Below are 24,078 nucleotides of genomic sequence, written 5' to 3' on the forward strand. Positions count from 1 at the left end.
GTACGACTATGCTTGATTATGTTACGACTGCACTTATAATGTTTTGAAATCAAACCTCGTAGTAAATTGTAACACATTTGCGACTGTTTTAAGCCTTTAACGCCTGCATCTACGAATTATCAAGATTCACAATGAATTTGAAAGTCATGGGCAGTCGAGGCAAAAATCTTGCAATTAGAACCTTTTACGATCTACAAAAATGTTGTAAACTTGCTATATGGACGTTTTTAACACTACAAATACAAAATAATGTCTAAAGCTAAGATGAAAATGGTGTTTATTTTGATATAGACGATCAATTTCAAAAGTTGTTTTTGCTTTCAAAATAACAACATAAACATATCTAGCCTTTAACTGAAATAAAAAAGTAATGAAATCTGAACCATAGAACTAACGCAAGTTTTCAACAGTACAGCGCATTAATTATATTGCAATAGAATCAAGGTTTAAAATATTTGAATTTTGAATGCGATCAAAGGATAGCCAACCACAATGAAAAGTAACATTTGATTCCTGAATAATAACATAAACATAACCAGCTTTTGTCTGAAATGAAAATAAAAATAATGAAAAATGCACTTTTATGAACCATCAAATGAATGCAAACAAACAGGGCATACTTTCTTGTTCAAACGATACTTGGGATAATTGCTTCTAGAATATTTGATATTTGAATAATTTAAAAGAATAGGCAACCACATTGACAACTTAAGTATGCCACAACGAAGCGTACTTGATATGGAGGCCGCACAAGTTAACGAATACCAGGCCGAAATATTTCATTTTTTAATTCATTCGTCCTCGTTTTATGAATAAAGTCATTTCCTAATTTGTCAACCAGGTCGAAAAACAAGTACTAGATTTAATAGTATTTCCATTGTGAAAAAGAAAGTTTACTCAAAGTTATACGTGCTCCATTCAACAAACTCAAAGCACTGCGAGAAATGAAACACAGACATAGACATACAAACTTGTCAAAGACATATACCTTTATGATTTTATTTCGTCATGTGATGCAATTCGATCGTAATTAACCGTGTTTAAGAAATATGAGCATTGTTTGGTCATCCTTTCATTGAACGGCGACCACGTAGTCTGACGCCCGGTCAACAGAAGAGCTGTTTCAAGATTTGCCTGATGTTTATAAAATCATCATGATTAAGCATTTTACCCGTGAATATATCACCGAACTGTTGTTATTCAGTTATTGGTATTGAAAGGTTCCATGCGAGTAACGTTATGTAAATTAAATAAGCAAGCATCCAAACGTAACGCATCCTTTAAGTAACTTGAGGCATTTATGAAAGCGTGAATCTTAAATCGACTTTAAGCTTATATCAAATGAAATGCAACTTGATAGTTTGTTATCATCAATTATGACTAAGTATGAGGAATAAAGCGTCCTTTAATAACGAAATCAATAATGCGAAATAAATATATCCATGGACAATTAGGAAGAGGAATAAATGTTCAAGTTAATTAGGCAGTATATCGTTGCAAATTGGATGTATCTTTTAAACCAGGGGCGGAACCAGGGTTCGATATAAGAGGGATGTGACTTAGGGCCTTTCTTGTTCCAAGTGCTGCTGAATATGAAAAATATGTAGCGACAGATAAGGTGATCAACATTCTACATGTTCAATTAACGTTTTTTCAGCTATGATCTATTTTGTACTGTCCCTTCTTTGTAATTATTAAATTTAGCTCACTTGCATGTATATGTCTCAACACACGTATTTCTAAGAGTTCGGGGATATTTGGCAAATAATAGTTACATAATGATAGACAGAGTATTTGACAAATGATAGTTACATAATGATAGACAGAGTATTTGACAAATGATAGATACATAATGATAGACAGAGTATTTGACAAATGATAGTTACATAATGATAGACAGAGTATTTGACAAATGATAGATACATAATGATAGACAGAGTATTTGACAAATGATAGATACATAATGATAGACAGAGTATTTGACAACTGATAGATACATAATGATAGACAGAGTATTTGACAACTGATAGATACATAATGATAGACAGAGTATTTGACAAATGATAGATACATAATGATAGACAGAGTATTTGACAAATGATAGATACATAATGATAGACAGAGTATTTGACAAATGATAGTTACATAATGATAGACAGAGTATTTGACAAATGATAGATACATAATGATAGACAGAGTATTTGACAAATGATAGTTACATAATGATAGACAGAGTATTTGACAAAGGATAGATACATAATGATAGACAGAGTATTTGACAAATGATAGATACATAATGATAGACAGAGTATTTGACAAATGATAGTTACATAATGATAGACAGAGTATTTGACAAATGATAGATACATAATGATAGACAGAGTATTTGACAAATGGAAGTTACATGCAAGAGGGGACGAACGAAAAGAAAGCATTATTTGAAACCAGTGGCGGTCCTAGGATATGACGTTAGAGGGGGAGTAACTTAGGTGCGTAACCTTTTGACTTGCGCTCCTCCCTCAGAACCGAGATTTATTGGGTTAAAAGTGTTCTGAGTTTAAACAATTTCTAGTCCAAAATGGTGCATTTGGGTCACATTGAATGATTTTTTTTCTGCTATGTTGAAATGAATAGTTTAAATAAACTTAAGACGACTTTTAAAGACGTGTTTTGGTTGGATGGGGTGGGCGTATGTTGCGAAATAGTGACAATCTTAAATGTGAATCTATCAAGCAACCCCATTTGCGGAATCATCCGTCTGTACAGTAAAGAAAATTACTTTTTATACGCAAGGATTAATACGTGCACGGAACCACTGGTCATTTGTAACAAAAATAAAATGAGAAATATTATATATTGTACTTATTTTTCATGATCTTAATAAAAAATTAATAACTATAGAATAACATATAGCCATGATGTAAGGCACTTTATAAAACTGACAGACTTAATGAACCGGTGGTGTGTTTTACTCTTAGAAATCCTAGGGTGCCAACATTCTGTTGGCTATGCACGATACCTCGGAGTATAATGTTTATTGGTCCCAGACAAAACGTTTACCGCTCAAAGATGAATATTATTGTTTTGTCTACAAAAAACCCTGGCTTTAGGGAACTAGAACGGTATGATGTTCCTTCATAGAGAAAATTGGACATAATCATGTTATGCGGTGCAAGCGTGTTTTGCAATTAACATTCCACTTGGTAATGGACCATGTTGGAAACAGTGTTTTATTCAATCAAAGTGTTTTCATGTAATACTCGAACATGCCACTTCCATAATGGACCAGTTTGAAACATTTTTCGTTTTATAGCGTGCTTTAATGTATCACTTGAATATACCACGTGGAAATGAACCAGTTGCGAAACTGTTTTCATAAAATAAGCGTGCATTTATGTAACACTAGAACAGGCCACGCGGTGTTGGGACAGTTTCGAAACAGTTTTCCTAAAAATAGCGTGCATTAACGTAACACACGAACATACCAAGCAGTAATGGGCCAGTTCCGAAACGGTTTTCATAAAATAAGAGTGCTTTAAGGTAACACTTGAACATGCCACGTGGTCATAGGCCAGATGTGTAACAGTATTTATTAAATTAGCGTGCTTTAAGGAAACACACGAATATGCCACGTGGAAATAGGCCAGTTGCGAAACACTTTTCATTAATTTAGCGTGCTTTAAGGAAACACACGAATATGCCACGTGGAAATAGGCCAGTTGCGAAACACTTTTCATTAATTTAGCGTGCTTTAAGGAAACACACGAATATGCCACGTGGAAATAGGCCAGTTGCGAAACACTTTTCATTAATTTAGCGTGCTTTAAGGATACACACGAATATGCCACGTGGAAATAGGCCAGTTGCGAAACACTTTTCATTAATTTAGCGTGCTTTAAGGAAACACACGAATATGCCACGTGGAAATAGGCCAGTTGCGAAACACTTTTCATTAATTAAGCGTGCTTTAAGGAAACACACGAATATGCCACGTGGAAATAGGCCAGTTGCGAAACACTTTTCATTAATTTAGCGTGCTTTAAGGAAACACACGAATATGCCACGTGGAAATAGGCCAGTTGCGAAACACTTTTCATTAATTTAGCGTGCTTTAAGGAAACATACGAATATGCCACGTGGAAATAGGCCAGTTGCGAAACACTTTTCATTAATTTAGCGTGTTTTAAGGATACACACGAATATGCCACGTGGAAATAGGCCAGTTGCGAGACAGTTTTCATCAAATTATAGTGTCACGTTCGTATGTTTCTTTGAAGATGCCACGTGTTGCTTTATGCAATATCCGTTTCGTCCGAATGAGAGAATTGCCAATGATCCATAGAATTTTCCAGCGAAAATTATTTTATTTTCCGTCTGTTTGCATTCGATGTATCCGTTATTAAGCATTGAAGCGATAGCCCGAAGCGTATGAAATAATAACATAGCACATATGAGAAATCCCGTAAATCGGTATTCAATTGTCTAGAATTGATCAATCATTTTCAATGATCGGTCCCGAAAGACCAGTACGTAGTTAAAAATATACTATTGCGAGGAGATTTATACGACAAACACGTTACACTTAAGGCCAAGTTCATGGAGTTGTATGCTTTTTTAATCGCCAGTTATGTTTCCCCTATTTATTGCCCTGGGTTGGTTTTCAATATACACCTCAAGTGAATCTCATGGTCATACATAATTGACTATATTCACTTGATATGTATGTTATATATACCAGTATATTGAGGGCTGTCCATTTAACTCAGTGGTTAGCGCACTCGCCTCTCACCAAGACGTCCTTGGCCGCATGTAATTTTGGTTAGTGGATACCAAGCCAGACAATTGGCTTTTCACCGGTTACTCCGGTTTCCCCCACACCACAGGATCACACTCTCGCGCAACATCGTGCCAACGAGAGTGTCATAGTATAAGTTATCATTACTTTCTCTGCAATCGTTGTTGAATATATAATGTTTAAACTATATATATACAGTTTAATCTGAGATGTCGTCACGCGGGTTCAAGCCATAATGCAGCATATGGGCGCGGACAGACATTGATAACCTCAAACTAACAAGAATGAATACATTTCTTTACAGAAAATGAGCAATGATACTGATTCCTTTCAATAAACGCCACTCAGGCACAGGGAACGGATTGACAGTCATATGTCTGTATGAAAGCATTGCCTTTATAAATTGAGTTTTCAATTAGCTACTAGGTCACAAATTGTCCACTTGAAATAAATGCCAAAATATCTTTATCTGTACACCGGGGGAGGGGGCGCCTGGTGGAGGGGGACATACCGGGCGCCCCTCCCCCCACCTTAGGTCGTCCAAGTTTACTTTTTATTTCAAAGAAATCAAATACACGCCAAACTGCACCATTTCGGACAAGAAACTCGCATGTCAACACTTCACACAAATACATTTCGGTTCTTTGGGAGATGTGTCAAAGTCAAAGTCAAAACGTTAGGCCCTAGGATACCGCCCCTCTAACGTCACACCCTTGAACCGCCTCTGGGTAGGCCTCTAATATGGGAGTATAAAGAGAAATAGCCACACATATTTTAAATTTTATTCATGGTTCTGCTGTCCTTTCTGTCAACAAAAAGAAAGCTTTGTTACTATCAAATGTGTGTTATTCGGAGTCAACAATAACATTTAAATAGCACAGTATATTCAATTCGTTTGACCTTGATACTATCGTTTTACAAAAAAGCAGTTAAAATTCAGTTCATTTTTCAAAACATCCATGCAATCTGATATTCTGAGTTTTATAACAAAGCTAATATGACATCTTTTAAAGACATTTTTATCGTTGACAGTTTAAGTTTAAATTGAAATAAAACTTAACTATAAAAAACATGTGTCAGGTAAACATTCAAAATGTAACAAAAAGAAATAACAATGAAATAAAAGATGTTGATGAAAAAATGGCTGTCATTCCAAATGACATTTCTATGATAAAAAAAACAACAGCGGGAAAATGATGCAAAAATGAAGAGATGTATATTTCATACAAGAATATATTGATTTTGGAATCAGTTTCTTATATCAAATTAGTTATTGGAGAACAAGACACCTTTGGCCAGGAGAAAAAATATATCGTTAGAAATAATGGAGAAATAGCAATATCAGGTACACAGTATAAAAGGAGAGTTTCATATTACATCAACAGAGGTAGAAAAAAGACGGCTTAATAACAGTATGTTAGAATTGAATTTCTCTGTTGAAATACTGTGTCACATATGTCCGTACAAAGGTAACGATCATTTAGCATGTTAAGTAATAGTTACTAAACACGAGCGCTTAAGCGTGAGTGTGGAATTTGTAAATCACCAGAGCAACATTCGTGATTTAAACATTATACGTAACAAAAAAAATCAGGTCGTTCAATAAATAGCGTGAGGAATATTTCAATAGCATTATATCTTACAGTAGTAATACAATGGTTACGCCTATTCTACGTGTAGCTGTTAACAACGTTAAATATAATGATCATGAATAAACACAAAGTAAGAAGCAGTATCAGAAGTGGTACAAATATTTAAATTGCATAACATAGCCCTTGAGACTCAAATTGTCCCATAAAAAGTTTTTACAATAAACATAAATATAAAGCAAAATAAATGGTAAAGCAGAAAATGATTGTCCTGGTTAAAATGGGTGTGTGTATTTCAAACAAACTGTAGGCTATGAAGAGGCTTTAATGGAAGTTGTTTGGGGCCATTATTTCAAAGAGCGTACGACCAGCTACCGTGCGACCATGAATTTCATTTTACGCTCAGCTATCGTACGACCATGAATTTCATTTTAAGCTCAGCTAGAGTACGATCATGCATGTCATTTTACGCTCATGTAGCGTTCGATCTTGAATGTCAATTTACGCTCAGCTAGCGTACGATCATGCATGTCATTTTACGCTCATGTAGCATACGATTATGAATGTCATTTTAGCATCACGGGTGTGTTTCAAATCGAATTACAAGGTCACCTTATTCGAATTACAAGGTCACCTTATACATTCAATACAATCGGTTGTTACATTATAAGATTATGTTACTTTCAAAATGTATCTTATCACAATGAAAATTGAAAAGTTCGAAAATGGATCGTACAATACGCTCGCTGATAAAAATGGTCCCAAATAGTTGTCTTTTAAAAGGCACAAAAACCATACCCGCCATGTTTGTCTCGATATTACGATAAACTCGTTAACATTCTTTATACTTAAAACGCGCTCGCTCCGTTAACAAACCGTTGAGCTAAATGGGTTTGAAATGAAAACATGTTCAAAAAAGGTATTAAGTAAATATTAGAAATCAATGGAATTGCTTTGCCCTCGGACTCCAGCAGAGCTGGTATCTATAAAAATAGCTCAAGCCAATCCTAAAGTTTACAAAGCTAATTCATAATTTGATGAAAAGTACACATGTTTTTACACATAGGTATGTATATCATATACACTTAATAAAAATAAAGTATAGTACTAAAAGTCATTTTGTTATATGACCAGAGAGATACTGAACTTTAGAAAATGACTTAAAGGGACTAGACACCAGATATTTCAAAAATCGGCAAATACAGTATTTCCTTAAAAAGGCAATAATTGTCAATGCGATGGTATAAGGTCTTTAAAAATTGTCATTCAAAATACAGACAATTGTAATTGTAAGGCTTTAAGCTTCAAACAAGTACTACACATACGAGGTAAAATATCACAGCCTTCTTCTTAAAGCACTTTGATTCTATTACGTATTTTAATAACAAACATTTCCTGTTCGTAAAATAACAATCACCTAAAGAAACAAAATAGTAGGTAAGTTACTAACTGTTTAAAGAAAAAGATGAAAAAAAACTTAAAAAAGGTTTTCCAGTTACAAAACCACACTCACACACACTTAAATAAAACATATATAGTAAACATCTCATTTTCCACAACCAAACAATTATGCATACTTTTCTGATGTGTTCTCTTGTGTTCTATTAAACTCAAATAATGCTGAAAGTTGCTCTGGATTGGCATTCAATATGCAACTTAAGTAGATCTAACGGTCATACATCATTGATTCGTCTCACTGTATTGGTTCGCTAGTTATAGCACGTAATCCGATTAGCTACATCGTTCTTAGATCCAAGTAAGACTTATATTGAATACCACCCCTTATCTCATAATATAAAACCCCTGATGGGTACATGGGGGTACCCGTTTACACCTTAAATGATAAAAATGGGAGTTCAAACGAAACGGTGAAATAATAAATATACGATCATGTGCTACCGTCTAACCCCGGAACACACAAACGGAAGTAGGCACATTATTGGAGATGACGTCATGTCCTCTGACGTTTTATTTGTATCACATCCTGTCATGTCCGCGCCTGCGCGCTGTAATGTTTTCACCGCAAGAGTATTATTCGCTAATGAAGCGTAGAGCACCGGAGTTCTGTTAATGTCATCTTTGACGTCTAACTCGGCACCATTAGCGATTAAAACATTTATAATACTGACGTCACCCCTGTGGGCCGCCAAATGTAGCGCAGTGCATCCACTCGGGAGACCATCAATGGCACCCAACGACAAATTTGGATTGACTCCACATTTTAAGCACAATTTCACCATTCTGCGCGCTCCACGTAACACAAACGCGTGAAAAGGAGCCCAGCCGTCAACTTGGTGCGTGAAGACGTCACGCGCGTATTCGCGGTTTTGTTTTACCAACTGTTTACCGGCATCGTTCAGGCTATCTTCGTCCCGGCGCAAAAGGGCCAATAGGGTGCAGGAGTCCTGGTGAAGGTCCTCCCTGCTCATTGAGAGACATTTAACCATGGGAACGATGACGTCAGGATTCGGTCGGAGGTACTGGATAAAACTGAAAATAGAAAATTGGAATAATTATAATTCTATTTAATTAAATATCGTTTTATTGACATTAAAAGTTACTTCATGTTTTCAACACATGTTATTTTTTCATGTGATTTCTTTATAAACTTGTTCTTCCTCATGTACATTTCGTTTAATCATCAAAACACAAGATTATCGTAACTGAAATCCAAATTTGCCATTAATGTCCTCAATAATATTTTCTCAAAAGTTTCCTCCATGCTCACTTTCAGGGTTTAACTTAGGTTGAAGCAAAGACCTACACGCTTAGTATTAAAGGAAAAAAATATTTTATTACATATACTAGAAAGTGACTTTTAAACGGCTTTGTTTCCTCGTATGTGCTAATAATGGTTATTGAACAAGGCAATACATTTGTAACAATAACAAATATGAGTGTCATGGGGTAAAAATATTGAATGGACTGAAAGAATTTAGTCGGCATTTTAAATACCTTGAAACAAAAGGCTTATTGATCAAGAACCAAACATTCCGCCCTAACAATGGAACTCGCCTATGACTACGTTACAATCAATTGACTGTAATGTATACGTCAATAGTATGGTTGTCAACCCAGGTCATATAAAGCCGTGTTCCATATTTTGCCTTTTTCGGATTTGATCACAAGATAATGTCTTCAAGGTCCGTAATCTGTCAGTTATTAACTATGTTCCACAGATGGTGAAATATGGGTAATTTGGAGAAGTTATACAATATCAAATAGAAATGCGACCTTGCCGAGTGAGTAATTAACCTAGTAGGCCGCAGGTTATAAAAGACATTATCAGGAATACCAGTCAAATTCTAGTACTAAAAGTATTCACATTGTCATACCCTTTGGCATGGTGTCATGTTATTAAAGTTAAAGTATGTACATTCCGAACAAAATTGCCAAAAGTTGATAAAAGAGAAGAAAGCGGAAAGAAACTGGGCTCAGATTAATACATGTTCATTTTTTTACTAAAATAAGGCAGAATTTAACTTAAAAATTGTTTTATATACATTCTGGAAGATGCATCCTTCAGAAGTACACAGTAATTCCGGAATAATAGTAATTGCACCGCCACATGACTTATTGTAATAATACACGAGCGGAAAGCGCGAGTTGTATAATTTCAAAAACGAGGGTTGTCGCAAAAGTAACAGATGTTTTCCAAGTTGTTAATGACAGCGTTCAATAACAAGCATGTGTGTTTATTATAGGCAAATTGCTTCTTGAGATTTTTCTGTTACCAAAAACCAAACAAAACACGCTTAAGAACTTTGATTCAATCAGTATTAGTATCACTTATATTGTTTAAAGTTAAAGAAATTTTAAAGAAAAAAAATCAAGCAAATGGTAAAAAAAAATATTTTTCATGGCAATGAAATAGTAAAGGGTCGGGGCAAAAAGTAGGGCAGGTCGGGAAACCGTACGCCTAATGTATACTCAAAACACAACCGTCACCGACATAAAGAGAATAGTTCGCCACATTCAGAACATTCAAACACTCGGCTGACTATTTATTTTCGCTCTGTCATAGAAATACGTCAAAAAGCAATTATACCAAAGTGGGTACATTCTCTTTAATTAACTTATTGATTCGTAGACTATTTCATGTATTGTAGTTATTTCTATTTGCTGTCAATATTTGAATGAATGTAAATCAATTGCTTGTCGACTTGGGAGTTGTTTTTATTTTATCGACTCAAGAAAAAATAGTTTATTTGAACTGTTCAGTTGATTTTAGCGCTACAAAATGAATACCGGGAGACATCTCTTATAAAAGGGAACACAACCGAGCAATTAATATCTCAGAAATATGAAACTTTATAGAAACATTTTCTTAATGATGATCTTTTTTCATCAGCATTGGAAGAGCTTATATTTCTAGAAAATGACAGCTCCAGAGCAGGCGAGATTGAAAAACAACACATTTGAATGGACCTATTCATTCAGGATGTATAGGAAAAGACATTAAACAAATGCATGAAATGTGAACAAAATGCCAGTAACAATGATAAAGCAATAGATCTTGAAAACATAGCCCGCTATCTGTCTGTGTATGTGTGTGGGGCGGGGGGGGAGTGGGGGGGGGGGGGGGGGGGGGGTAATGCGCCAGGGTGGGGCTAAGACCTTGCTGAACAAACGATTTCGTTAATTTTACACCCTTTCAAAAACACGTAGGGTAGGTAGGCTTTTTTACTTTGGCTTTATATAACTACGTTATTGTCATCTTTTTTAAATGGTGTTTAAATAAAGTTTCATATTAAAAGACTTAAACACCTTTTTTTGTTAACAACTGACTGTGAAAACGGAAGGGTCGGTACCTTTTTCGTAAGGAAGGTCGGGTAACTCGAACCAAATGTATTTTAGGCCCTACTATTTTCTGTGCAAACATCTCAACTTGAAGTTTTAAGAACTAAACAATAGTCCAGGTTTTAAGTTCACGATCGTGATTCCAGGATTAACCATGAACAACTTTATAACTCTTGTACTATATACTGCCAACATTTCTTACCAAATCACTGTATGTTCTTAAAACACGTAGACATTAAACAGACCTATAATTACACTGGCGGTCGGTCAAAATCAGGAACATTTAAATTGGTTTAAAGTCTTGTTGTTTGGAGTTAAATATAAATGCACTCTGTAAAAGATTAATGAAAATCCCTGTATTATTGCACCAGTTTGCGCAATAAAGGTTAACCAACAACTAATTCTTTAATGCGCTTGAATGTCTACCACCGATGACTCGAATAATGCTTACGTGTCGACCGTCGTTAACTCGAATTAAGCGTGCATGTCGACCGTGGATAACTTGAATAAAGCATACATGTCTACCGTTGATAACTCGAATAAAGTTATTGCTTTGAGATATCTTGATTAGAGTTTATAATGTATGGTCAAATATTAACTGTGTGCATACAAAATTGACAAATATTCGGCTTATTTCCACACCGTCATAAGTTGACAGTTTCGGTTTTTGAGAAAAACGGCTTCAACGTTTTAAATTTAAAGGCTCAAAATAGGACTTCTGGCTTTTGTGAAACTCTGTTTAACCTTTGATATACTTCTTCAATCCACTAGAAAGTATCTAAGTAATGCAGCAATTTGATCAAGACGTTTCCAACCGTATCAATATCTCAATATCTTCGAAAAAGTGACTTTTCATGGCCATGTGAAATAAAGCCGACGAAATGTCTCTTTTCAATCAAATATACGACAAACTGTTTGACAAATTGAAAAGCTGAATTATTGTCCAATTAAAACCTTCCTTTGACGTTAATTCTTCTGACCTCGAAACAAATAAAACAAGATTTGTTTTGGTTACCATACCCGACCATTAACTGACCATTAACTGACCATTAACTGACCATTATTTTTAAATAACAGATAATAAATATTTGACACATTTGACAACAGGTTGACAACGTAAACAGCAGCATTTGTTTAATGTACTTATATAGAATAAATACTGTTTAAAACAAAGTTAGCAGCAGTGTTCAAGCGTTAAGATGCTCTTAAAGCTGCACTATTACAGATTGATAGTTGTCCATGGAGAGGACGTTACTAATGTTGTTAGAACTTGTGTCCAACCTATTTGCTTTTATCATTATTGTAAATACGGATCATGTTGAAAGAAAAAAAGGCAATAAAATATGTTTAAACCAAATTGAGTCTTTACAGTTTTTTAGTTTTTGTCTCAAAATCAGCTGATTTTGGCAGCAATGCCTTCAATTCAGTCATTTAATCAAACTCTCATAAGATAAAAGAACACATCTCAATTGTTTGGCAAACTACCGAAAATTCCTTTTTTGTTAAAGCGTTTGCAACTCTTTTAGCCATAAACATCAATTTTTGACCGTAAGTATGATAAATGCGATCAGACAGCAGTCAGCAGATTGTCGACAGTCTTATATCACTCGTCACAGTTCTAGACAATTACGCCAACATTGGCTTATTCATAGACACAATCAAAAGAAGTTGTCGGAACGATCAACCTGTGGGATTGTAGCCTTAAAGAAAAACATTTATACGTATAACTGACTTTCAAAATTCCATAATTAAACGTATTCAACTCAACAAATTTTACTGCAAAATAAACACATGCGTAAACTTTTTGCAAATAAAACGTACACAGATGCATGAATTTAAGCATTATCCAGCAGTTCTTTTCAAGCAAAGCAATACTTATTAAAGAGAAAAAACAACAACTTAAGATGTTTGCCGGGCAGATAAGATTTGACAGGTTATACAGAGATTTTTGAGTTTTGGGATGATAAATTGATAAAGTTTTGCTTTGTTGGCCACGTGTAATAATATCTGACTATTTTAAGCGTATCAATAAAAAGAGGCATTCATTTTCAATCATTCATTGATAACAGTTTGATAACATAATTTGTGAGAATTAGAGATCGTGAAAGGTTTGTATAGCCTGCGAATTGAATGACAACTATACAAATATCGCATAAAACGTTTTTATTACGGATCAAAGACTGTAGTAAAGAGCTATTTTCGTCCATATACGATCGAAACCAAATATTGTGAAATCATTTGAATGATCTACAAAATGATTATAACACTTTGAAAATTATACCCGTTTTAACCTCTAAATTCATTCACATAATTGAACAAGATTTGTGATGACGTACTTATAAAGTACAAACTATTTCATTCAAAATTTAATTTCCTATCGACAGTCTATAATAAGCACTAATGCTTACACGAATCTGACTTATCAGTATATATTTAAAAATATTTTACTAAATTAAGTAGGGCTAGATTTCTCTCTTTTTATTAGAAGTGTTTCGTTTAAAAAATAGTTCATAGATATTTCGCACGCTATTTGACACTTGTTCAGATAAGTTTCTTAAATCAAATAAAAACATTATGAATTTTCATTAAACATTGCCTTTCCTTAAATGTATAGAAACATTTTAATGTTGTATTCTTATTACCACATACAAATACAATAGGACTCAACTGAGATTACAACCGGTTGTTCGGTTAGCGCAGTGGTTAGCGCACTCGCTTCTCACCTAGGCGACCCGACCCGGGTTCGATTCCCGGCTCGGGCGCATGTGAATTTGGTTCATGGTCACCAAGCCGGACTAGTGGGTTTTCTCCGGGTTCTCCGGTTTCCCCCACAACACAAGACCACACTCTCGCGTAAAATCGTGTCAACGAGAGTGATTAATATAATGTTGTAATAACTTGTTTCACAATCGTTGTAAAATAAAAAAAAAATAAAAAAAAAAAGTTTAAACTAACTGAGATTACCAAAATACGCCAACTGAACACTTAAACTAACTTCTTTATATTAAAGGGATTCGTTGACATCATAATATATCTAATTAACTAGCTAAACAGCTTTTATATCTATTATTATTCACAATATTGCTATACATGGACATTGTCCATATTTCTTAAGCTAAACTTGAATTGATAGTGTTACCTTGTAACGATGGTGACGTGCATGAATATTGTGTTTACTAGTTTGACGAGATGCTTTGTTGCATATAAAGTCGAAATAAACTTATTATTATAAAATATTAATAACGCCTAAAAAGTGTGTTTCTGATAACATACCCGATAAGTTATAGGTCGGTATATTGGTTGTTCATTTTTTGTTTTTAATAAGGCATGTAAAACTAATGTAAATGTTCATTTTGACGCCATATTGAACAAAAAACATATGCACCGTTTGTTACTGAAAAACAATCGAGTTGTGAAATTAGCAAATGCCATATTTTTGGACAAAATATTTCGGATACCGCTTTTTTGCTAGTATTTTTTAATTCAATTTTGGCAAAAAAAATGGCTCGATTGTGTAACAAGAAACACACCACTTGTTTAGGCCTAAATAAACCTCTCGCTTTTTCTGCTCTAGATAATAAACGATGGCTCGACGTGTCACCGAACTAGAGATAAGCACTGTTTACTCAAAAGCAGGTGACAAAAAACTGAAACGTGCGCATATTTTGTTCTCAATGCTGTCTTTCAACATTTCTGTAATGGGGCCGGGTCCCTGATAAAGGGAAATTCAGCAACATAATTGCTAAATAAGGGGATTTTTGCAAGTTGACAGAAACAAATAAAAAACGTGAACATATTTGTAAAATAAATGTATCAGAACACATTACACAATTTAGTTCCAATAATTATTGAAATAATTTTTTCAAAGGTTAACATTTTTTGAGGTTATAGGCTGGGAACTTTAATCAAAATCTGGTGTAAAGTAAATTCCTTGGCTTGGGGAATAAGGTCTTGTACCGGCCAAAAAATTCGTCGAAAGACAGCCCTGAACATTAACATTGATGTCAATACGTGGAAATCGGTCGGGGATTGTGATAAAATTATTATATGATAATAGTTTATACACATAATACACCGCCATATGCTCAGGTCATTGATATATCCTAATAGAATCGTGATATTTACATTGATCTTGTATTAACTATGAATTATTTAGCACATAAGGCTCTCTGTTTCTGATCTGAACGCAGAATTGAATTCTAGCTAATAGATATATACAAAGCTTGCACAATGAACAGTACACTCGTTAGAGTCAAACACTGCGGAATTTAGGAATTTTAACATACATCGTACACCTCATTGCGTACCAAATTCCCCTTTTATAACCTTTGTAACAGCGTACAAAAGCGGGCAGATTCTAATCGACCATAAATGGCCAAGTAAATGGCCAACAAGCAAACACTGCTGATTTTTCGAATTTTAACACACTGCGTACACCCCAATGCGTACCAAATACCCGTTGAAAATAGCATACCAAAGTGGGCAGATTCAAATTGACCTTAAATGGTCATGTATATCAAACAAGTATACCAAATAAGCGTATTCGCACGTAAAATGTTATTTCAAGTGCAGCAGACACATTGTGTTTTGCAAACCAAGAACTTTTAAGATGATGTCCATGCCAGGGATTGCTCTTTCGGTCGGAAAAAGGCTTTGTTGTCAATATCAAAGACCAAGCACAATAGTACGTTTATCGTAGCCATGATTAATGTTAGAACATAATTCTATTTAATGTTCATCCTCTGATATATATATATTAGTTTATTTAATTTAATTACTTAGAAGTATTGAATACTTTTGTACATATATATTTGTAAATATATACTCATTTGTTTGCATTATCTGTTACTTTACATACACGTTGACATTATATGTTATATCATTATGTGTTGTTGACGATGTACATTGTACAAGTCAAAATAAATTGTCTGTCTGTCTATTTAAGTCTCATACATGTACAGACAGTTAATGTTTATATATACATGGCTGGCTTGTTTATAAACATAGATACTTTTGTGTTTATGACAATACGTCATTACTCAATAAAACGAGGAAATGCATTTTAAAAGACAAATCACATACTACAAATGCGAATATACAGATCAAGAAAGATTAATTTAAAGAATTTCATACCTGATTTTCACCATTAAAAACACTTCCTTCTTCGCGTTTAAACTTTCAACGACAATGCACAAACGAGGTTATCAGACAAAATTATTATCAAAACTTCAAAACAATCTCAAAAGATGTCTACGTCAAGGTCGGACAATGTAAAAACTGAATTTCTGAAGTTCCGTATTTAACTTTCTAAAATATTTCATGCAAGTTTAATCCGTCTCAATCTCAAATACTTTGTCTTCCTATTAACGTTGACACTTCAATGTTAAAAACATTATTACAATCGCTATCATAACGTCGTCTCTTAATAACTAATCCTCAAATATGTTTTTACCACTCCGTCGAATGGTTTTATACTGCGAAACTGTCAATATTTCATTTATAAGTACGGATATTGGGTAAAAAATCCGTAAATCGATTATTTCAAGATACACACCAAGTTCCATTCAAATATTGACTTAAAGCACAATTTATACGCTAGGTTATACTAAGAGTGTACTCGTTTATGACACCGCGGGGGTATGACGAAATGGCTGTAATAAATACCATGCATGGATCGCTTTCGGTTGGCTTTTAAGCACTAGCTTAACCAGGTAGAGGCGGAGGGGGAGACGGGCGTACCCGGCGCCCGCCCCTCCAAAAATTGTCCTTATGAAAATTTAATGTCCATATGGAATAGATGTTATGCATAATTTATGTCCAAATGCACCATTAGAGAATAAAATTAGCCATTATTTATGGGAAGGGACCTATACCCCACCCCCCCCCCCCCCGAACACCCTCTTGCCATATTTAGAGCTTGTGTCCCGGGAAATGAGCGCCACGTGCATGAAATCCGTGAGCCGCGCCTGTTTAGTATAAGCATACTTCATAAAACAAAGGTTTTAGCCTGATTAGCTCCTGATTAGGCAAAAAAAGTCCCCCGTTTCCAATATTTTTTAAAGGAGGCAAGTCTATCATTGCATAGTTTTTTTGGCTATTATTTTTGTTTTAAGAAAAGGATTCTGTATCAAACCGACCTATATCATGGTTTGTCCCTATTTTAGAAAATGTTAAATATGAAATGGTCAATTTTCAACATTTTCACTCAAAAAATGCAGATTTTTGGAAATTATAAAAACAAACTACGGCAAAAAAGTGTAGGGTCGGAAGGAAAAGATAGGGTCATTCGGGGTTTCGGGAAGACACTTTATTTTTTACGCCTAACATACGTTTTGCAATCCGTGGGTATAAACGCAATTAACCGTTGAAAAGTAAGTATTTGAAATTGATCTTAGCTTTTAAGTTTAACAAAATTGCGTAAATGATTGTTTAATGAAATAAATGTTTAATTTATCGACTTAACATTCCGATATAACAAAGCCCTGGACTCGAATTAGTATTTAAATGTAACGATTTTCACCAAAGAAATAACAAAAGCATGCATTTTGTAATACCCAATCTCGGTAGGCGACAGGCAACATAACATCGTATCCAGGGCAATATCTAGGACAAACAGTCATTTAAACATGATCCGATTCACCCAGGCAATGTTTGTATTTTGCAAACAGCATTGCCGCAACCAGAAGGTATGGGGAAATACTGTCATTAGCTCTAAAGCTATTGATCTTAAATTACTAGATGTCATGTGAAATAGTCGACGTTTAAAGGTTACATTCTATGATGTACTTTAGTACATGGTTGGTACTTGACACGAAATCAAATACAACACCGCCATTGACATCATCATTAATAACCGTCGTCGTCGTCGTCGTTGTCGTCGTCGTCATCATCATCATCATCATCATCATCATCATCATCATCATCATACTCATCATAACCATCATCATCATCATCATCATCATCATCATCATCATCATCATCATCATCATCATCATCAAAAGTATCATAATCATCATCATCATCATCATCATCATTATCATCGTCGTCGTCGTCGTAGTCGTCGTCGTCGTCGTCGTCACTACCATTATTACAACCAAAATCATTACCGCAACTACAATTATCACCACTAGCATTATTTGCAGTAGTTATATTTAACTGCAGTAATAAAAGCATAGCTTCTAAATCAATATATATTTATAAACAAAGTTCTCAACCGGCACGTCTTTTCACGTGAAAGAATTACAACAATTTACGATAACAAATCTCAATATTTAGTGCAAACATTTAAAGTTATAAATATATAAAATATATGCCCCAAAGAAAAAAGAGCAACTGTGTGCAGAATTTACCTAGCTTGTTTGTATCAATCCAATTGTCCTTGATTAATATCAATACGAATATATAATATATTATCTTATTTTAAATTTGCGCCGTGTGTTTGTTGATTAATGCTCGTCTGTACTTGATATTAGAGAGGGAGCTATAAGGATGTACATTTTATACTCATTTATGAGTCGGGAAGTTATTATTAACCTTCTTCAAAGAAAAAGTTGTAAAAATTGCAAAATTGACAGGGATAGGCAGATGTAAACAAGTGATAAAGATACTCTATACGTTAGGCCGTACCAAATCGTTTCTGTGTTTAGCGTCTGCGGACGGATAAGTTTTGGTCTTCCCGATGGAGAAAACATCACATTTTATATGATTAACGATTTGCCGAATATTTCTAATTTCTTTTTACTGTAATTCCGACAATAGAACACAAGTGTGTGTAAAAACATGATATTCTCGACATTAGATATCAGAAAATGATCCATTTTGTATGGTTCCCATGATCAAAACACTAAAAAACAAGGAGTTTTTTTAACTCATTTTGCAGTGTAAATCTATAAGAAAATAGAGGCTCTGGTGTCTATATTCTGCGAAGGAAATCACTTATCTAGCGTTCGTTTTTTTCGGGGGATCGTTTTTTTCAGGATAGCTAGATATGGCCTAAAAATATAATTGTTTGGTTAGGGTTACATCCTTTTCAAAAATAGGTAGGGTAGGTAGGCTTTTCATTTTTTTTCATTTTTTTTTTTATTAAGCTTTATATAAGAATGTCATTTTCATCATTGGAGAATAGTGTTAAAGTTATCTCCTGTATAAGCATTTAAGGTTTTAAACTCCATATTTACAAACAAAAACAAAAAATGATTTATTTATTTTTTAAGTTTTTCAAAAAAAAAATTCAAACTGACTATAAAAGCGGTAGGGTCGGCGCCTATTCCGTAGGTAGGGTCGGGTAACCCGAACCAAATGTATTTGTTTTTAGGCCTATGTTTAATACTAAGTGTTGACACTAAACATATAAACAATTTGGTATGCCCTAAGCCTAAAACTACGATCGATGATTGGATAGCAAGCTGGGAACTAGACTGAAGGGGCTTTTTAAACTTCCTGAAAACCCAAGCCCAAATCGGGGAAGGGAGGCAACAAGGTGTTTACATGTCATTGAAATGTTTGTTGAGTTCATGAATGTGGTTTATCACGTTATTTTCCCTTATCTGTAATCGACAGTGTACTTTAACATTGCGGTTCACTAAAATATGATAATATTATGAAATAAGTTAATAACATATATAAATAAATATTAGATGTATTCATTTCACAAGCGAATCGATGTTAAGAAAGTGATATGTTAGCATTTCGTTGAATCGCGGTTGTCACTGTGAGAGAGCAAAATAAATCACGACTATGAACGTCCACAGCGACGGGGAAATTGACTTAATGACGCGCATTTTGATGTGTTTTTTTTTCTCCTTTCTAAACGATAACCGAATTTAAAATGAACCTAGCCAACTCTAAGCCATTTGATGTTGGCTTTCATGTGGTATATTGTTTGCCAATCTAGATGTACTGTTTTAGAAAATTCAAAACCATTTTTTGAAATTGGCGATGCAGGCGACCACACAATTTGTATAAATTGCGAAAATAATAATTAAATGTATATTTAGCAACCGCATGCTTGGGTTGTCTGCGCTCTAAGTAATGAATAAACCCGAAGCAACTGTCCAAATGGCTCGAGGTCGTTTCAGGGACAAAGTAATACTAAATCAATCAGACTTCAATAAGCTCGCAAAAGTTCATCATTAATTATGAATGAAGTTTTATATCCGGCTGAGTGCTCTAAAAAAGACACGGAACATACTATATGTGGTCACACTTAATGCACTCATTGTTTGGAAACACCCACATTTACTGTTGTAGCAATTATTTATCACTTAACAAGCATTTTCTAAAAGATAGATTTTCTTCTATGAGGACTGGAGAGTAGCATCCTGATGTATTAGTTTAAACGGAACAGTTACGGCACCCACGTAACTTACGGCACCCACGTAACCCGAAATATTGAGCGCAAGAGTATAATTTTAAGCATGATTGCTGCGGGTGGCGTTACTGTTTCGAACGATGTTTCCCGGGAAAACGTGCAATTAATATCGTGAGGTTCAAGTGAATTGCCTTGTTATTTATCCGCACGGTAGTTATAGAACGGTAACAACAATTTTGATGAGGGAGTAGCCGAGACCCTGTGTGTGTATGCGTGTGCGTGCCTGCGTGCTTGCTTGCTTGCTTGCTTGCTTGCTTGCGTGCGTGCGTGTGTACCGACATCTCTGGAAAATAGTTTTAAGAAGCTCGAGGAACATTTCAAGTGTGCAGACATTACTCTAAGTTTAATTCTTAAAGGAACATAAATGAAAATTGGAAAAGTTGAATCCATCTTTTATCACTATCAATGCGACGTAATCAACATTTAAGAAAGTTTTTTTAACAAAATCACCTGAAACGCATTCAGCACGCAGAATAAATTATTATTTAAACAACATCGTTTTAAGATGTTTTTGCTGCATTTTTGCTACCAAAACATCGAATTGTTCTGATGATAAAACATGCCGAATCATACATGTGATTATTTACAGTAACTCAACGTGAATAGGTCTCTGCAAAATATTGTTAAGATACTGGTAGTCATGAAAATGACCGTTATTTTTGTATGACATTAATGATTATTTGTTTTATATATGGGACGGTGGCCGTGAATGACAAAATGAGCTTGATTCCATCTGATGGTATTTGACTACTTAGATCAAATATTTTCACGTTTACGCTTATGAACATTAATTAAATGTTGAAATAGTTAAATAAATATTTAAATAAAAATAAGGATATAATGCCTAAACTCTGACATAAAATTGACTTAGACCTTATAAATACCACTATATAATAATTATACATGCGTTGTTAATTTAATACAAAATAAATGATAAATTGTGCACTCACCATGTTAAAACACGTGACATATTCAAAGTGAATAATTATGTTTTAAATGATGCACGTCAAAATTGCCTCAATAAATGTATTTTCTGTTCTCTTCATAAGAAACCATTGAACGCATTACGAAAACTTTTTCTAAGAAGTACATCATATTAATGATAAACAGTAATTGTTGCCATATGATATTAAAGTTAACTAGCCTGATAAAAGGCACGTTGCTCCTTAAAGGGGCTCGCTCATGTTTTTTTTATAAAATGCACATTTTTTTTGCATGAAAAAATGTGTGGTAAATCATAAGGAGTGTTAAAACTAAGATACTGACGGCTGAAACCAATCAACAAATGTTTATATATGCTCATATATTGTCTTTGAAGTCCACGATTTCAAATAGGGTTAGTTACGCGATTTAACAAAAGCTTTAAAGGTTAAGCTATTCTTAAATTTCAGTATGAGCCCTTGTGGGCGTGAGGTTTTGTTGTTTGTTTTCTTATTTTTCATTGACCATAACGCGGCGGAGGTTCGAATCCTTCTTACACCAGAATAATTGTTTTTATACTCAAGTGTATTTCCGCAATTTCGGTATGAGAGAGAAAATAGTTATAAAAGAAATGTTGATGCCAAAACATGAGCGAGTCCCTTTAAAGAAACTCGTTCATGTTTATATATAGGATCAGACCTCAGAACATTAATTTGATGTGAAATTTGATGTGAAAAGTGAGAAAAAAAAATGCTAAAACCAGTGACTGGGTTCCTTTAAATATCCCGTTCTCCTTGAGATCAAAATAGGCGATAGTTTTGATGAAGAAGTGTTTTTTTAACCAATTACGTCGCGTATGTTTTTGTCTCAGAAATTAAATAACTTATGAAACAGGAAGCTCCTTAATTTGTATCCGCATTCCAAACCATCAAAACGGATATTTAAATTAGGCAATTATGTTATCGAACGCAAGGACGTGATGTTCGAAGTATTATTTTCTTTTAAAATATTTAACATGCTATTTGAATCATTACTGAGAATATTTTATGTTACTGCCCAAAAGGGCATCGCGTATATATACTGAGAAAGCAAAGAAATTGAAATGCATGTTTACAAAAAGTACTGAACGCATATATTTATGATTCACACTAAGTTACGAAAGCAATGCTGTATTAGCGGCACGAACTGACCAGCCACTTTTTCATATAACGCTTCACCTTATAAAAATCAATAACGGCTGACTGATTTTCTTACTGAAATAAATGTATGGTAACACTGAAAAATACTGCAGTCTTTTAAACAAAATAGAATGTTGACCACTAAGATATGTTAACAAATGTATGCGAGATGGTAAGCCAATAGTTATATACACAGCAATGACAGTTATAATTTACCGACTACGCATACGATTAAGCTTCTTCTATTTGGAATAAACTCGTTTTTATTTGCCTTAGTGAACGAAATTTAAATTTTGTCCAATGAGATGGCAGTATTTTTTTTTAAACTGCCATACATTCGTGTTGGTAAATAGCAGTCAGTCGGTATTGATTAAAATCAGGTGAATCCGTAAAATTTCACAGAGGCTCGGCCAGTAGACAAAACATAATTTCAGACACCTGTCACTGGATAGCGGGTAAAAGGTATGCCCATAAAAAAGCCGCGTCGTAAATGCATGTATAACCTTTTAATAACCATTACCTTAAACAAAATATCTAAAGCATTTACACTCACCCTTAATAAGAAATATCAATGATGGTACACATTAACCTTCCGGCTGTATGTTATCAATCATAATTATCGATACAAGATGCTGCGCTTCTTCAATCACTGTCATTAAGTATGATTAACCCACCTATTAACTTCATTTATCGATTATGAACAACGATTATTACGACCTATATATAAATATATTAATGCATTCATAGCAAAAAAAACCTAATCATTTGTTTTACGAAGATAATCTTTTGTTGGCAAGCATTGATTCCCACAGTTCTACATTAAATACAAGACGTCTGTCGAATATCGTATGATAATCTGAAGTATGTTATATACATGTGTATAATATACATGAACGTGTGTACATGTTGGTAACAGTTTAAATTTAGTTTATCAACCGACTGCGTGTTTGCAAAACTGAGACATTCTTTGTATCATGATAAACATTTCATTTCATTGAAACCATAAGTAAACAAAATGGGAATGTGCATAACAGATAGCATAAATAATAAGAGCAGATCGCTGACAAGGTAGAAATACAATTAGGTCAAACGTCGTGAGATCAGACGGTGTAAATGTAAACCAGATTACGCGAGCTATTTTTAGAAAAACAAAAACAAATGAAAGACAAACTATTAAGAAACTTACCGTGCCGCAGTTAATAAACATATCTGGCGTAAATTGTATAAAATATCATTTCTTAACATGAGTTTATTCCAGTAAAATAAAATATCCATGAATAAAAGCTTAAACGTTTGTAGTTTTGTTCTATAATTCAGAAACACGTGTATATGATATTGATCATGCGCTAAACTCATTTGCATACGATTGTATACAATGCGGCCCGGCAAGGGAATTGAAATTTATTTTCATAAACTATTAATGAA

General features: G+C 34.3%; 1 protein-coding gene across 3 annotated transcripts; it reads right to left on the minus strand.

Moving 5' to 3' along the window:
• Positions 1–5,563: 5,563 nt before the first annotated feature.
• LOC128206356 (ankyrin repeat and protein kinase domain-containing protein 1-like) lies at positions 5,564–23,964 on the minus strand. 3 transcript variants are annotated; one of them, XM_052908745.1, is made up of 2 exons: positions 23,840–23,964; positions 5,564–8,874 (listed from the first exon to the last, which is right to left on the minus strand). In XM_052908745.1, exons 1-2 carry the CDS (start codon positions 23,926–23,928, stop codon positions 8,280–8,282), a joined length of 684 nt encoding a protein of 227 aa, XP_052764705.1. In that variant the 5' UTR covers positions 23,929–23,964; the 3' UTR covers positions 5,564–8,279. The 3 variants fall into 3 exon arrangements, with proteins under 3 accessions (XP_052764705.1, XP_052764707.1, XP_052764706.1); XM_052908747.1 differs by lacking the exon at positions 23,840–23,964 and adding an exon at positions 18,534–18,658; XM_052908746.1 differs by lacking the exon at positions 23,840–23,964 and adding an exon at positions 16,318–16,797.
• Positions 23,965–24,078: the final 114 nt, after the last annotated feature.

Source organism: Mya arenaria, chromosome 10 (assembly GCF_026914265.1).
Source record: "Mya arenaria isolate MELC-2E11 chromosome 10, ASM2691426v1".
NCBI classification, from domain to species: domain Eukaryota; kingdom Metazoa; phylum Mollusca; class Bivalvia; order Myida; family Myidae; genus Mya; species Mya arenaria.

What these genes read in the sequence shown, in the direction of transcription:
- LOC128206356 (XM_052908745.1), bottom strand. Translation starts at nt 23,928, where the DNA reads ATGGATATTTTATTTTACTGGAATAAACTCATGTTAAGAAATGATATT. An exon ending in TGTTTATTAACTGCGGCACG is followed by an intron (nt 8,875 to 23,839) that starts GTAAGTTTCTTA and finishes TTCTATTTTCAG; the next exon opens with TTTTATCCAGTACCTCCGAC.